The sequence below is a fragment of the Neomonachus schauinslandi genome, chromosome 15 (assembly GCF_002201575.2).
Source record: "Neomonachus schauinslandi chromosome 15, ASM220157v2, whole genome shotgun sequence".
NCBI lineage: Eukaryota > Metazoa > Chordata > Mammalia > Carnivora > Phocidae > Neomonachus > Neomonachus schauinslandi.
This window is the reverse complement of record NC_058417.1, coordinates 22,469,760-22,485,513: the sequence shown is the minus strand read 5'-3', so window position 1 is coordinate 22,485,513 and position 15,754 is coordinate 22,469,760. Positions and strand designations below refer to the sequence as shown.

The window sequence follows — 15,754 nt, the reverse complement described above, 5'->3', positions numbered from 1 at the left end:
AGTCCTTTAAAAATTGATATAAACAGGAAAACACATCAGTGGCTCAAGTTGTCACTGTAATGGTATATAAGCAACATAAAAGACCCATGGAAAGACTTTCTGTAAAATGAAATCGGAAACATTGAAACAGGTGAACTGTGCCATCCAGAAACTGATTAAGGACACAAACTGACTTTTTAGAGTTTGCTTTGAAAATACTGGTTGGACAGAAGCTCCTCAGGGTTAGCGTCGTTCAAAAGCATGGAGGCAAATGTCCCCGGGATTATACAGTAAGGGCCCGCCATTCTGAATTTCCGTTCTCAGAGCCTCCTTCTTTCACCCTGCTCTGCAGGGGCCCGTGGGTGGGTCCGAGTGCCCCCTACAGCACGGACTTCTCCCAGATAGGGGCCACGCCCTGTTCATCCTGGCGTCCCTGGTGCCCTGCACTGTATCTGGTGCCAACACTCACCACCAGTGTGCGGATCTTGATCTTCTCGCTTTTGGTGGTCTTGTAGATCTCTTTGAGCAGTGACACGCCATTGGTGATGATGAAGGTGGCGCGGTTAAGCTTGGTGGACGCATGGATGAGGGCCTCCACGGCCACCAGCTGGTCTACCTCGCGCTCCGAGCCGCACAGTGCTACCATCAACTCCATCACACCTTTTAGTCCTAACAGCTGATTGCCCAGGTCAAAGGGGCCTTGCAGGATCCCTGACACCGTCTGAATGGCAATCACGTTCTTGTCCATGTCTTGGGGGTCAAACTTGCCCCTAAAACAGAGGGCAAGGTGGTCAAGAGAACTGGCTGAGGTGGGCGGGAAGAGTGTGGGATTTGGGGGCAGACAGATTTGAATTCACATCCCGGATCCACCACTCATGTGCTGTGTGACCTTGGGCAATTCACTGAACCTCTCTGAGCCTCAGCTTCTTGATCTAGAAACTGATGGTATAGTACTACTACTTATCAGAGTTACGGTGAGGGTAAGTGATATAACAGACATGCCATGGGTTGTGTCCCCAAGAAGCACACTCAGATGGATGGGGATTGACATGTAGGAAGTTTTTGAGGGAGAACTCTTGGGATCAGCTCACGTTGGAGAAGGGAAGGAAGCAAGACTGGGCAGAGGGACACGTTGGGCTGCAACTCAGTCAGCATAAAGCCTCAGCCTGTGATGAGTGCTACAGTGGGGACACATTCCAGAGTTGTTTCCAGCTGGGGGTAGGGATGCGTCATTGGATGCTGGCCGCCCTGGGGACTGTCTCCAGCTGAGGGAGGTCCCCAAGAGAGGTTACGGGCGAGGGCTGTCAGTGCACAGGCTTCCCAGCAGCTGGGATGTCTAGTGGGACAGTACTGCAGCCACACCAACACGGAAGGGTACCGTGGTGCCCGGCACACGGCATCACTCTGCAGTGTGACCAAGTCATGCAGTAGCCTGAGCTGCTTGCTCCCCCATCTGGTCCCAGCACCTCGCCCCCCCACTAGCAAATGAAAGGTCTGCCTTGCTTTTGGAATCAACTCTCTCTACTCTATGGGGGAATCTCCATGTGGGGATGTCAGAGATGACAAGTCTTCTGATCTTCCCATGATCTGCCCAGGTCGGTCTGATGTGAGGGACCAGAAGTGCATAGTGTGATGAATGGGAAGAAAGAAGGCGGCGTAGTCTGGGCAGGAGAAGGCCACACCGAGCCAGACTGGGAGACCTGGGCTGTGATCCCGCATCTGCTGCTGGCAGGCTGGGTGACCTGGGCAAGTCCCTGTGGGGGAGAGGGTCGGCTTTGGAAGCTCAGAGAGCCCCTCCAGCTCCGATGCCCACTCCGTGCCAGGGAAACCAGAGCCTTTCATAATCGGTCAGGGTCTGCCTTCTCGGCTCCTTCCACCCGCCCCTGCCGCAGTGCCTGGTGAAGCAGGGTGGCTTACACCCTTGGGGAGGGCCCACCTCAGGCACCTCTGCTGCAGGAGGTGACCCCACCCGCTCAGGCTCAGTGACTGATCCAGGCAGGGACGGAAGCTACTGGTTGGAACAGGAGCTGACAAACTTTGGCTGCTTGGCCAAATTTGGGAGGCTGAGAATGGTTTTTACAGTTTAAAGGGTTTTTTTGTTTGTTTGTTTTTTGTTTTGTTTTGTTTTTTTAATATGCAACAGAGGGCTGCACATCCCACCAAATGTAAAATATTTACTCTGGTCCTTTAGAGGAAAAGTTTGCCAACTCCTGGAAGGGAGAAAGGAAAAGCAGAGTGTCTCCACCCTCCCAAGACTCACTTGGGATACTTTTTAAACTTGTAGCTTCCTGAGCCACAGCCCAGACTACTGAGTCAAGGTGGGGGGGTCCCAGAAGTCTGAATAATTGACAAGCATGAGGATCATTGGAATAAAGGGTTAAAAGATGGTGTAGCAGTGAGAGGAGAAGGAAGGGGACACATAAAGAAAAAAGAGACTCGGAGCATCTGAGTCACAGCGATGGCACAGTGGCAGTGCAAAGACCAGAAGGCCACTGTTGAGGGTCCCAGGCTGCTGTCTAGGCTCTGCGAGGCCGCAGAGTGCTTAAAGTCTTGACAGCGCCAGGTCTCCGTCTTGGATAAGCTGAAATTTGTTCTTTCAACTGCAGGCGCTTGTGATAGGTTTAAAATAAGTCCAAAAATATTTTGACGCTCCTCCGTGCAAAAGGTAGAGCCTAACTCTCTCCTCTGAAATGTAGACCATGCTCGTGGCTCGCCTCTCACGAAGAGAATGTGTGGAAGTGATCTGTGTGACTTCCAGAGCTAGGTTATAGAAGACATTGCCACTTCTGCCTCGTTCTCTCTGATCCGCTCACTCTGGGGAAGCCAGCTACCACACGGTAATGATACTCAAGCAACCGTGGACAGGTCCACACCAGGAGGAACGGAGGCCTCCTGTCAACAACCAGCCATTAGAGCATGCCATCTTGGAAGCAGATCTTCCAGCCCCGGTCAAGCCTTCAGATGATGGCAGCCCAGGCCAACATGTGCCTGTAAGTTCCTGAGAGCCCCAAAGCCAGATCCAGGCAGCCTAGCTACTCCCAAACTGCTATCATATTGTGAAAGAATGAATGGTTACTATAGCTTCAAGCTGCTAAATTTGGGGGTGACATCGATAACTAACACAGTGATCCCATGAGACTCACGTGATGTACTCCTCACAGATCTTGCGGAAGTGGTCGCGCTCTGGGTCACAGCGAAGGTCATCGTAGAGCTTGTTGATGAGGATAGAGGCCAGCATGCGGGTGTTGTCGGTCAGAGGCAGGCAGGATGGCAAATCTGGAACCTGCCCCACCACCTTCAGGATCTTCCTCAGGCCTGCAGGACAGATGATGGCAGATCTGCTGGGGTCTGTCCTCACAAACACACCATCTTATTCGGTTGTCTTAACACCAGCTTCTCTCCAGTGTGCCTTTAGGCAGCACACGGCTTACCCAGAGTGAAGGACACTGGCATGGGGCCAGGAGACCCACATTCTACACCTGACTCTGCCCCTAGGTGAGCAATTCACCTCCCACTGTGGCTGGGCTTCTATTTTCACATTTACAAAATTAAGACGAGTTGATCTCAGGGGGCTGTACAAGTGCTGACATTCTGTGGGTTGATGTATAACCTTCCTCAAATACTGTCTGATATTCTCTCTTCCTCAGGCCTCATTTCTGTAAAATGGGAACCATACTCTACCTACAGCAGAGCGTTTGAGGACTCAATGAGATCATGTATGGAAGCCACCTGGGGCCAATCCAGACATGTCATCATCACTCAATGAACATTTATTATTTATTTAGTAAATGCTACATTTGCTATTTGTTATTACTACCGCTTCTCCTCTCTTCTATTGAAGAATCTTCACTGACTTCCTATTACCCATTAGGCTAATCCAATCATTACATACCTGTTGAATAAATGAACGAATACATGAATAAATAAATTAGCACCTTTTAGGCAGCAAATACTGAAATTAAGGATGTAATCCTCTCCTCAAAATGTTCACAATGCAATAAGGAACAGTCATATAAAGATTACAATAACCTATGATAAGGACAGAAGGTGTGATAAGGACAGAGTTATGACACCACAGATGGGGTAATTTGCTCCAACAAAGTTAAGAGCTGTAAGTGATTCTGAGCACTTACTATGTGCCAAGAGCTTTATACACGTTACCTCGTTTAATCCTAACAAAACCCCCCTGGTTAAAAATCATTATTCCCGTTCTTTTTTCAGAGCAGAAAAACCAAGACACGGAGAAGTCAAGTAAGTTGCCCAAGATCACGCAGCTGGTAAGTGACAGAGCAAGGACACCGTCCCAGCCATGCCTGACTTCAAAGCCCATGATATTAACCGTTATGTCATGCTGCCTCTGGGACAATTGAAAGCTTGACTTCAGAGCCAGGTTTTAGGAGTGGCTACGAGTTGGTCTGACCTTAGCTGGCGCAGGTAAGCGGGGAGGAAGAGCACTCAAGGTAGATGCTGGGAGGTATGAAACTCTGGATGCTAGGAGGCAATTAAAAGTGCTCAGCAGTATGTTTTCTGTCGTGCATACTTTACCACCCCACAGAAGCACTGGCAGGGCTGGGGAGTCATGGAAGGGGGTTGATGAACCAACCCAAACTCCCCAGCCTAGCTCTCAGAGAGGCACTGAATGCACCTGCTCTACCAGCCACCACCTCCCCAACCTCAGCCCCCGCGCTGCCCTTCCATTCCCACCCTTGCCTTGAGCATCTCATTCCTCTTCTGCTAGAACACTCTGGACCTTGTCCTCATCCATCACCACCCCTCCCTGAACCCAAAAGCTCACTTGACGCTGGATGTTCTGATGGCTCCCCAGTGCAAGTCTCCCAGACCAGCTCATACAATGTACTCCCAATGTACTTTTTACACTGGTAAAAAGGCAGCTTTTTACTAGTGTAACAGGATTCGTGAGTCCACATTATTTTTACCCAAGAGCTCTTTATTTTGGTGCCTCGAATAACAAATATTGCTCCCCACCTGCCCTTGCCCTTAACTGTGTGGTTGGACCTCAGTCCTAGTGAAGAGAGAAAGAGGTCTGTGGTTCCCCCTTTGAAATACATGCAGAAAAGACTGGGACTGGGGAGGGGAGGGGAGGGGAGGTGCTGAGGGAGGAGGTTTATAAGCTAGAGTAATCTGTTACTGTACACTTTGCTGAGACCTGTGAAAACCAAACAAGGAAGTGCAATATCAAAAGAAGATCCATTTCAAAGGGGTAAAGCTAATCTGAGCCTTCAGAACAAAGGATGATCTATGCGCTATTAAACCTGTGGAGTTCATCACAGTAGATTATAAAGCCATGGGTATGACTCCCGAACAACTAAAGTTGATTTGGGAGAGGTGTAACACCCTGGCGCTGACCAGATAGATAGGGACTATCTGCTATAACCTCATTCCTGTGCTTTATATATAGGAGACTTGATGCCGTTTCTCCCTTCTAGAAGGCCGTGGAGTATTTTGCCAACACCAAGACTTCAGGAACATTACCCCATGGCTGGGGGAGTCCTGTTTGTCTTTGGCATGGTCCCCCGTGGTGAGGTAGCTTTGCCCAGGTGTTTTTCAGTGTGTTTGGACATTTTCTGGGTGTGTTCAGGCCCTGAATTCAGAGCTGCGCCTTGATCTGTATCTTCACCAACCCCTGGTGGTTCCTAACAGCTAATGCCTTGTCCCAGGCAAGGGCCACACCTCTTCTGTTTTCTGCTCAGTGCCAGAGATCCTGGTGCCCCTCAAAAGGCTGGAGTGAGCCCCCGACCCTCCCTCCTCCTCACCGTTATCCACCACATAGATGGTACGTGAGTTGTCGTGAATGGCGAGGTCCTTCCTAGGAACATTCTTATTGAGCAGGTTCAGGGCCTGATCCCTGCCCTGGCCAGACACCTTCTTACTGACCAGCATGTCGAGCAGGTGGCTGGTGATCTGCTTCAGGTCCTTCTTGGTGTCTGAGGAAGGAGATGACAGGGGTAAAGAGAGAGGAGGGAGTCTCAGATCTATAGGACCAGCAATGGCAGAGGCTTCCAGAAGGACTCCGGAAATACGGAATCCACTGCTTCCTGGATGTTGGAATTTCCCAGGAGGGTATAGTATTGCCCATCTCACCCCCAAAAAGGGGAGAGAAATCCCTAGACAATACCCCCAAGTGGCCCTCCAGCCACTCTGCACTGCGCCCTGACTTCTACCGCAGCTCATGCGTACTTGAACAGCTCTGGTTCTTAGAAAGTTCCTTATTCCTAGACATGACTGGCAGGGAGCCAGGGGCACTTCATGTAGCTTTTAATAAACTGATTTAACAAAATGTTTTCCAGAAAAGAAATTCATACTCCTTACAGATATCTTACTCCCTGAAGATCCAGGCATGCCGGGGGCCTGAATTCAAGCCTCAGATGGGATGCCACATCTTCCCTGCCCACTGAGAGATTAAAAGGTAAATGCTTTTTCCTGCTTTTGCCCTGTCTGACTTCTCTACATCTTAGGTAATTTTGCTCTCATTCTAAGGTTGGAGCCAAAGGCAGGCAGGGAGGCAGGCAGGCATGGGGAGAGGCAGGGAGGCAGGCAGGGAGGCAGGCAAGGAGGGAAGCAGAGAGGCAGGGAAGCAAGCAGGTAGGCAATGAGGGAGGGAGGCAGGCAGGCAGGCGGAAAAGGAAAGATCTCCCAAAAATGTCATATAAATGAAGGATGAAGGTTGAGGCTATCTCTAACTGGACAAGGAAAGTCATCCGTGGACTTGATAGTTTGTTTCCAGATAAGGGTGGGTCACAAGGGTGAGAGAACTGACTTATTCTGTGAGGCTCCAGATGGCAGAACTGGGCTCAGAGGGGAATGGAAGCCACAAAGAGATGGATTTGAAATCAGTATTTAGAAGAATTCTTTAGCAGAGATGTCCAGCAGCTCTCTACTTCCCAAGGACGCTGTGGCCACCAACAGAACCACCCCTTTCAGGGTCCGCCCCTTCCACTCTGGCCCCAGGTTGGTCATGGGACTTACAGCACTCCCAGGAGCTTAAAAGCACTTGCACGTTGGGGCTGGTCCATTGAGAATGCAGCCACCATGCTTGACAGACACCCAAGCTGCTCTCTAGAGAGGCCACAAAGAGAAAACCCAGGGTGTCCTGGCCAACATGTCCTGTTCGCCATCAGCTGTATAAGTGAGGCCATGTCGGACCCCCCAGTGGTTCTAGCGGGGAAAGAATGACTTGCTGACCATTACGACAATAAGTCAAAACCACATCAAGAACCTAGGGGGCAGCTGGGTGGCTCAGCCGGTCAAGTGTCAGCCTTCGCTCAAGTCATGATCTCAGAGTCCTGGGATCCAGCCCCTAGTGGGGCTCTCTGCTCTGCAGGGAGCCTGCTTCTCCCTCTCCCTCTGCCTGCCGTTCTCCCTGCTTGTACTCTCTCTCTCTCTGTTAAGGAAATAAATAAAATCTTAAAAAAAAGACTGGAAAGACACATATGGCAGTGATAATAATTATCTGGAGGGGGGGTTACAGGTAAGGTTTTTTTTTTTTCATCTTTACATATTTCTAAAATGTTCCAAATTTTTCCAAGAAGTCTCTGTTACTTTTTTCTAGTTGTGCTAAAACATACATGAATAAAATTTATCATTTTAACCATTTTTTAAAAGATTCTATTTATTTATTTGACAGAGAGAGAGAACACAAGGATGTGTGGGAGTGAGGGGCAGAGGGAGAGGGAGAAGCAGACTCCCCGCTGAGCAGGGAGCCCAACTGAGCCACCCAGGCGCCCCTCATTTTAACCATTTGTAAGTGTCTAGCTGAGTGGCGTTAAGAACATTCACATTGTTTGCTGCCATCATCACCATCCATCTCCAGAACTTTGTTATCCTGTAAAAACCAAAACTAAACCACTCATTTCCTCTTCTCCTAGCCTCAGTGACCACCATCCTACTTTCTGTCTCCATGATTTGGACTACTCTAGATACCCCATATAAGTAGAATCAAGCAGCACTGATCTTTTTATCACTGGCTTACTGCATTCCACATAACGTCCTCAAGGTTCATGCACATTGTAGCCTGTCAGAATGTCCTTCCTCTTGAAGGCGGAATATTATTCCATTGTGTGTATAGACCACATTTTATCTATCCATTCACCCCTGCGTGGACACTTGAGTTGTCTCCACTTTTATTTTTATTTTTTTAAAGATTTTTATTTATTTATTTGACAGAGAGAGAGAGAGAGCACAAGCAGGGGGAGCGGCAGGCAGAGGGATAGGAAGAAGCAGGCTCCCCTCGGAGCAGGGAACCCGACATGGGGCTTGATCCCAGGACCCTGGGATCATGACCCGAGCTGAAGGCAGATGCCTAACTGACTGAGTGACCCGGGTGCCCCACCTCCATTTTTAAGTTATTGAAAATGATGCTGCTATGCCTCTATTACTTTTATTACTAGAAAATAAATATAAAAATAAAACCAGGCCACCTCCACATATAGGGACTGAGCCATCAGAGGAGGCAACTGACTCTCCCTGGCCCCCACCCCTTTGACAAACACGGAAGACTGCCTCCTACCTAGAACCAGGGCTTCGTCCTTGCCTCGATGTTCTCGTTTGTCCTCCCCTGACAGAGAGTCAATGATGGCCTGGAGCAGGTTGCAGATGGCCAGAGACATCTCCTCGTTCTCCACGGCCATGAGGCCACAGATTCTGTCTATCCGGACTGCATGGAGAATCACCGTGGCCTAAACCCCCAGCAAGACCCACCATCAGCTGCCTGCCCCTCTCTTCCAGCTGCCGTGCAGGTGAGGAAGTAGGGGACGACCATCCCCACCCTGCCCGTGCAGGAGGGAAATAAGCCCAGGCAGCCAGTGCCTCGTGGGGCCCAAGGTCTGGGAAGACCCGTGACACAAGCCATGCCTCTTTCCAGAAGCTGAAAGCTGGGCTGTCCGACACGGGAGCCACCTGCCACCTGGGAGCCATTGAGCACGTGCAATGTGGTGAGTCCGCATTGAGATGTGCTCTAAGTGTACAATACACACTGGGTTTGGGAGATTTAGTATGATAAATGCCAACCACCATAGCCTTTGCATTCAGCTCTGCCTCATAAACCACTTTCAATAACCTTATCTTTTCATAAAGGCATTTCCAGCTCGAAGGGAAATGCAGAGGATCAATCTCCGTTGAATCCAGAACCATACAATCAAGGATGGGGGGGTGACACCTTAGACTTTGTATCAGGGTCTATTTATGCTGGCCGCTCCCCACCCACATGTCACCCTCACCCTCGCTCGGTGGCCACTGCACAAGCCCGACAGGGTCCGCACGGCGGCCAGCACCAGCTCGGGTCTCTTGGTGTCCATGAGCTGCAGCAGCAGGCCCACTCCGTTGTTTTGGAAAATCATCTCAGCCCCTGCTTCTTCACGTCCTAGGACGATGAGGTTGTTGGCAGCCTGAGGGGGGAGGACACAATGAGGGTCATGGAGGAGGTGGGGGTCCCAAAGTCTTGGCCAGGGGCCGATGCAGGGGCTGGTGTAAGGACTGGATTTTCTTTTCTTTGTTTTTTTAAGATTTTATTTATTTATTTATTTGAGAGAGAGCCAGCGAGAGAGAGAAAGAGAGAGAGCGTGAGCAGGAGCAGAGGGGCAGAGAGAGAAGCAGGCTCCCCGATGAGCAGGGAGACGGATGAATGTGGGGCTCTATCCCAGGACCCCAGGATCATGACCGGAGCTGAAGGCAGATGCCCAACTGACTGAGCCACCCAGGCACCAGGACTGGATTTTCAAAACATCTTTATACTGGATTCTTTCCCTGTAATCAAACCCCTGGAGATGTAGCCTAAGAATATGATTCAAAAGAAGAAACAAAGTAACTTGCATAAAGGCAAACTGGATGAAATAGTGTATAGCCACTGAAGTCATAAATAAAAAGATGACCCAGCAAATTGGAAAAAAAGAAAAACACTGGTAAGCAGAATCCAAATAGTAGGTTCACTCTGATTGCACTTACATTAAAACAAAACTGTGTATATATGCTTATGGATAAGGACTAAAAAATTAAATTAATTAAACAAGGAGATCCTTAGAATGAGTGGCTTTAATGCCCTAGCAGCTAATGTAAGCAAACACAAACCTAAGCCTATAATGTCTCAGAGTTAAGAAATCAAAACTTAAGGGCACCTGGGTGGCTCAGTCGGTGTCTGCCTTCTGCATGGTCATGATCCCAGGATCCTGGAATTAAGCCCCAGGTCCGGCTCCCTGCTCAGCGGGGAGCCTGCTTCTCCCTCTCCCCCCCTGCTCATTCTCACTCTCTCTCTCAAATAAATAAATAAAATCTTTTTTAAAAATTTAAAAATTAAAAAAAGTCTAAACGTAAGAACAACTATTACAGCCAACTAGGCTTTCCCAAGTAACGGGACTGCTTTTTTTTTTTTTTAAGATTTTATTTATTTATTTGACAGAGAGAGACACAGCGAGAGAGGGAATACAGCAGGGGGAGTGGGAGAGGGAGAAGCAGGCTTCCCGCGGAGCAGGGAGCCCAATGCGGGGCTCGATCCCAGGACCTGGAATCATGACCTGAGCCGAAGGCAGACGCTTAACGACTGAGCCACCCAGGCACCCCCCAAGTAACATAACTGCTTAAGCTATAGCCAATCAAATAATCTGGTTGCTTCGTTTCCACCTCTTTTCTATAAGTCTTTCCCCCAGCTCCTGTGGGTGGAGAGCTCCTAACCACTTCCTGTTTGGTTGCTACCCCATTTGAATAGATTTTGTCCAAATAAACTCAAAATTATTAATATGCCTCGGTTTATCTTTTAACAGAAGTGAAGTGTTTGCACATGGAGAATTCTTTTCCTTTAAAATTTTCCCTTGAATATGGTTTTGGCATTTGGGGTTTGTTTGTTTATCTGTTCAGGACAATCTGAAGTTACAGGGTTTCTCAGGAAGGTGGAAGGTGGTGGGCAGAGAGAGCAGGAGATGGGTCTTGAAAGTTCTGTGTGAGTACTGATTCTGCGATGTGCTAGCTGTGTGAACTTGGGCAAGTCATGGCACCTCTCTGGATCCCAGACTCCAAAATTAGGCAGTTGGGCTAGAAAGTTCCCCAATGTCTTCCCACTCTAAAGCCTTGAGGATACATATACCTTAAAGGGCCCCAGATCAGGAGAGGAGGCCTCAGCAGGACCTGAGAGCTGGGATTGGGGGAAGAACTCATGAGGCAGGAGAAGGTAAGCAAACAGAGGAGTGGAATGCTGGGGAGGAGATGGGTGAGAGAATCCCAGACAAGCACCACCAGAACCATCATCACTCTACCAGTCAAGGGCTTTGTACTTGTCCAGGTACATTTATCAATAACAACTCACTAAATCCTCACAACAGTTTGTTATAAAAGGTATTTGCATATTATATAGACTTATTGACTAACAAAAACTCCTCAGGCATTGTCTGTCAAATTCTTATAAATACAAAACATTCAGATGTTCGGGGCACCTGGGTGGCTCAGTCGATAAGCAGCTGCCTTCGGCTAAGGTCATGATCCCAGGGTCCTGGGATCGAGCCCTGCATCAGGCTCCCTGCTCTGCGGGAGGCCTGCTTCTCCCTCTTCCACTGGGGGAGTGAGTGTGTTCCCTTTCTTGCTGTGTTTCTCTCTGTCAAATGAATAAATAAAATCTTTAAACAAAACAAAACAAAACATTCAGATGTTCAATTTGTTTCCTCTGAAGAAAGACCAGAAGGGAACATTAAAAAAAAAGGCAACAAATTTGGCTAAGAGGATGGTATCATGAGCAAATATTTTCATATTCAGGATGAATTTTTGCAATAATTTATAATGGAATAGAACATTATTTTAACATGCCATTTTTAACGTTCTCAGGGTAGAAACCACGGTATGGCAAGTGAGGCACTTGCCTTGGGTGCAAAATTTACAGGGACATCAAAAACCTCAGCAATCAAGATAAATAATATCTAGTGCAATATTTTAAAATATCAAAATCAATGCAATGCAACGCAAAAAAAAAATCCATGATGAACAAAATATCAAAAATTTAAATAAAGACTCCAACCCTGCCACATGACTCCTCCTCAGTCTCACTCTAGTCCTGGACTTTATAGCCAGAATTAGGGAATTTTCCAAAGTGCTTAAACTTTGGCCTATTTTTGTTCACTTCTTCCAAGAGGACGCCCTCCTCTCGCTCCCCCCGCTCAAGCAGTCCGGGAGTCACTGTCCAGAGATAGGGGCCAGGCCTGCAGCGGAAGCAGTTATGGGGGTGGGTGCCCCGCGTGCGCCCTCTGCTGGCCCGCCGGTTGCCCAGCACGCACCTTCTCTAGCTTGTCAGCTTCACTGTTTTCGTCCAGGAGGATCTCAAACATCTTCTGTACCCTGGAGTCCGTGGAGAACTGCACACGGAGCTGAGGAGAGAGGAGGGAGTGGGGAAGGAGGCAGGGGTCCACATTCCAGGTGGCTCAGTAAATATTAGGGTATCTCCTCGGGGCCCCTACCCTGTCACTCATTCATTCAACAAACATTTGCTGAACAACTCTTACGTGCCAGACACTGTTGCAGATGCTGGGGGTAGAGTGGTGAACAATATCAAGTCCTTGCCCCACAAGGCTGACAGTCTACTTAAGTTCGCTATCCCACTGGGTCATCACAAGTCTTGGAAGGCTACAGATCATCACCCCAATTTTGCAGTCTAGTTAATAATTAGCTATTATATACTTACACATGGGCTAAAACAGAACTAGGTGTCTAGGATCAGAAATCTGAAGCAGTTTTGAAGCATCTCTTCACACAAATTAAAACCGTTATGTTTGGATGTCTCATCCCTCACAGCCCCAGCCCCAACTCCTGTGCTCTGAATCTACCATAAAATGACCCAACTGAGCATCACCCCGCATTTGTCAGCTCCTTCTGTACTTCCTACTCTTTTGTTCTGCTGGTCCACAGCCCTGCCTATTTCCATCCTGGGCTCATTTCCTCCTAGGGGGGTTTCTCGTTGGCCACCTCGTCTTGGGTCACTCCTCTCTTTGTTTACACAGCCCCCGAGTCTGCACTCCGGACAGTGTGCTGGTGGACAGTGTGATGGGCTGCCCCAGGCACAGAGGAGTTACTGAGTCTTGGAGCAAGGAACTTAGTGATCTTTTACCCTCCTGCGGCTTACAGAGGAGGAGCTGACACCCCAAGGGATCCCTGAGAAAATTAGTACCTAAGCCAGGACTAGGATGCAGGAGTCCTCACCTCTGATCCAAGTTCTCCCCACCCCACTCCATTATCCTAGAAAAGATTTCCTGTTCCTCCTGGCTCCTGACTCTCTATCATTCAGCAATACCCTCTCCTCAATACTGTCTTTGTCCTCCTAGAAAGAGAGGAAGATCATGTTACATATATATTAAGTTACAATTTTTTTTTTTTAAATCTCCACCTGAGGAAGGTAAAATGTGGGGGGGGAGTTGGAGGGAGAGATGAACCATGAGAGACTATGGACCTGAGAAACAAACAGGGTTTTAGAGGGGAGGGGGGAGGGAGGATTGGTTAGCCCAGTGATGGGTATTAAGGAGTGCACGTACTGCATGGAGCACTGGGTGTTATACGAAAACAATGGATCGTGGATCACTACATCAAAAACCAATGATGTATTGTATGGTGACTAACCTAACATAATAAAACTAAAAAAAAAAAAATCTCCACCTGAAATTTAAGAGAGCCATGTTCTAGTCCCGGCTGGCTTGCTCCCTCAAACAAGCATCTCTGATCATTCAGAGATGGGTGGATGCGTGCATCTGCTTGGCTCTTCTACGATGCCTGCCTCTGCCAGGTGTTCACTCCATCCAAGAGTGGAGAGGTAGGGTTGGACCTCCCCTGGTGGCCGGCTTCCCTAACTTGTCCCTACTAGGAGTGGGGGCGGGGGGCCGGCCAAGGCTTGCGGGAAGGAGTCCAGCTCACCTTCTCTTGGATGCTGGTGTTGAGCCTCCTCAGCGTGTCCTGGAAGTTTTGGTTTCGTGGCTCGAGGGTGGCACAGCGCTGCACGTCCTTGAAGGCCTGGTCCAGCTTCCCCAGGTGCTCCAGTGCCTGGCATCGCCGATACAGAGCCTTGATGTCCGAGGAGTTGATGTCAATAGCTAACGAAGGAGACAGGGCCACCTCAGGGGCCTGGGCTGCAGACCACCGTCCTCCCTTCCCTGCCACTGTCCCCAGTTGCAGGGCTTCTGTGTCTTCAGTGGAGATTATCCACCCATGTGAACTATCTGGCCCAAGGCTCCCCTTTGTCAGGGACGCAGTAAGAATCATAGTCTCGGGCGCCTGGATGGCTCAGTCGTTAAGCGTCTGCCTTCGGCTCAGGTCATGATCCCAGGGTCCTGGGATCAAGCCCCACATCGGGCTCTCTGCTTAGCGGGGAGCCTGTTTCTCCCTCTCCCACTCCGCCTGCTTGTGTTCCCTCTCTAGCTGTCTCTCTCTGTCAAATAAATAAATAAAATCTTAAAAAAAAAAAAAAGAATCATAGTCTCAAGGTCAGAAGGGAGCTTAAGGGCCATCTCATCTAGTGCCTGATGCTTCAGTCTCTTCTACGTCATGATCCCAGCCAAGTGCTCATCCAACGGGTACTTGCATACCTCCAGCAGTGGGGAGCTCCCTCCTTCTCAAGGCAGCCATCAAGAAAGCCCTTCCCTCTTCCTACCTGAAATACATCTCCCTGTGAGTTTGCCCTTTTGTCCTAAGTTCAGCCCTGGAACCCCTGAGTTGAAATCCAATCCTTCCTCCTTGTGACAGCCTTTTAGGTATTTGAAGGCAGCTCTCCATCCCACCTGGGAATTGCCTTCCCTGAGCTAAATATTGCCACATCCCTCAACTGCTCGTCAGAGGTTGTATTTCCAGGCCCCTCTCCAGCTGCTTCCCTCCCTTCTGAACTCACTTCAGACTATCTCTCTTCCTCCTAAAAGAATAGTAATCAGATCAGAACACAACACCTGCAGCCAAGAGAAGTCTTCCCATTTTGATGATGCACTTAAGCCGGCATGACTGAAGTTTAAGCCTAAGTTGAAGCTAAAGTTAAGTTTAAAGGTTTTTGTTGTTGTTGTTGTTGATTTTAACGTTCATTTCTCCCTGGTCCCTGTGGACTGGGCTATTGCCTCCCTCCTCCCCTCAGGGAGCCCGATCCCACAGAGTGAACTGGGTGATGCCCTGGTCCTGGGGCCGCAGGAGGACCATACCCTAATTTACAACAGAGGAGGTTGTGCATTACCATGACATAAGGATTTTCGGAAACATCTTTTAACAAAAGTATCTCCCTTGACCTATGATTTAACATATAATGCGAGTTGCAAAAATGCAAAAATTTAGGGATGGCCTCTCTGGACATCTGAAGCCCGCCTACAATGCCTAGGATGACATTTACACAATCTGTAATTCCTTCAATTGATAAAGAGCCTCTTAGACAAAACAGGGATGCTGGGGGGCGGGGGCGGAGTTTGGGGGAGGGGCACTCACCTCTAGAGGCATCTGAAGCTGCCTGAACGTAGCTCTCCTGAGAAAGGGGGAAGAAGGAGCCAGGGTTAAGGTGGGCCCAACGCGGAGGCAGCCAGAGAGGGTTTGCTGGGGAGTTGCTGGCTGTCGGGGGCCCAAGGGCGGGACCCTCATTCGCTGGGCATGGAGGAGTGGATGAGCTCTGGCATTAGGCAATCTTGGGTCTGAATCTGGGCTCTGCTGCTAATTACCTGGGAGATCTTGGCAGGTTATGGAGCCCTCTGAGCCCTGAGTTTGTCATCTGCGATATGGGCACGAAACAGTAGCTAACTGGGCTGTTAGTAAGATGTCTTGAAATAACACT

The 15,754-nt window shown here is 49.0% G+C and overlaps 1 protein-coding gene across 3 annotated transcripts in view; it reads right to left on the bottom strand.

The window, feature by feature from the left end:
* UNC45B (unc-45 myosin chaperone B) overlaps nucleotides 1-15,754 on the bottom strand; it is a 29,175-nt gene that overhangs the window by 13,010 nt on the left and 411 nt on the right. For all 3 annotated transcript variants that reach the window (XM_021704274.1, XM_021704275.1, XM_021704276.1), the window contains exons 2-9: nucleotides 15,415-15,451; nucleotides 13,873-14,048; nucleotides 12,249-12,338; nucleotides 9,216-9,383; nucleotides 8,507-8,675; nucleotides 5,754-5,924; nucleotides 3,123-3,294; nucleotides 449-749 (exon numbers count right to left, since the gene is read on the bottom strand). In XM_021704274.1, coding sequence (XP_021559949.1) covers nucleotides 449-749; nucleotides 3,123-3,294; nucleotides 5,754-5,924; nucleotides 8,507-8,675; nucleotides 9,216-9,383; nucleotides 12,249-12,338; nucleotides 13,873-14,048; nucleotides 15,415-15,451 — 1,284 coding nt within the window. The remainder of the gene's footprint in view (nucleotides 1-448; nucleotides 750-3,122; nucleotides 3,295-5,753; nucleotides 5,925-8,506; nucleotides 8,676-9,215; nucleotides 9,384-12,248; nucleotides 12,339-13,872; nucleotides 14,049-15,414; nucleotides 15,452-15,754) is intronic.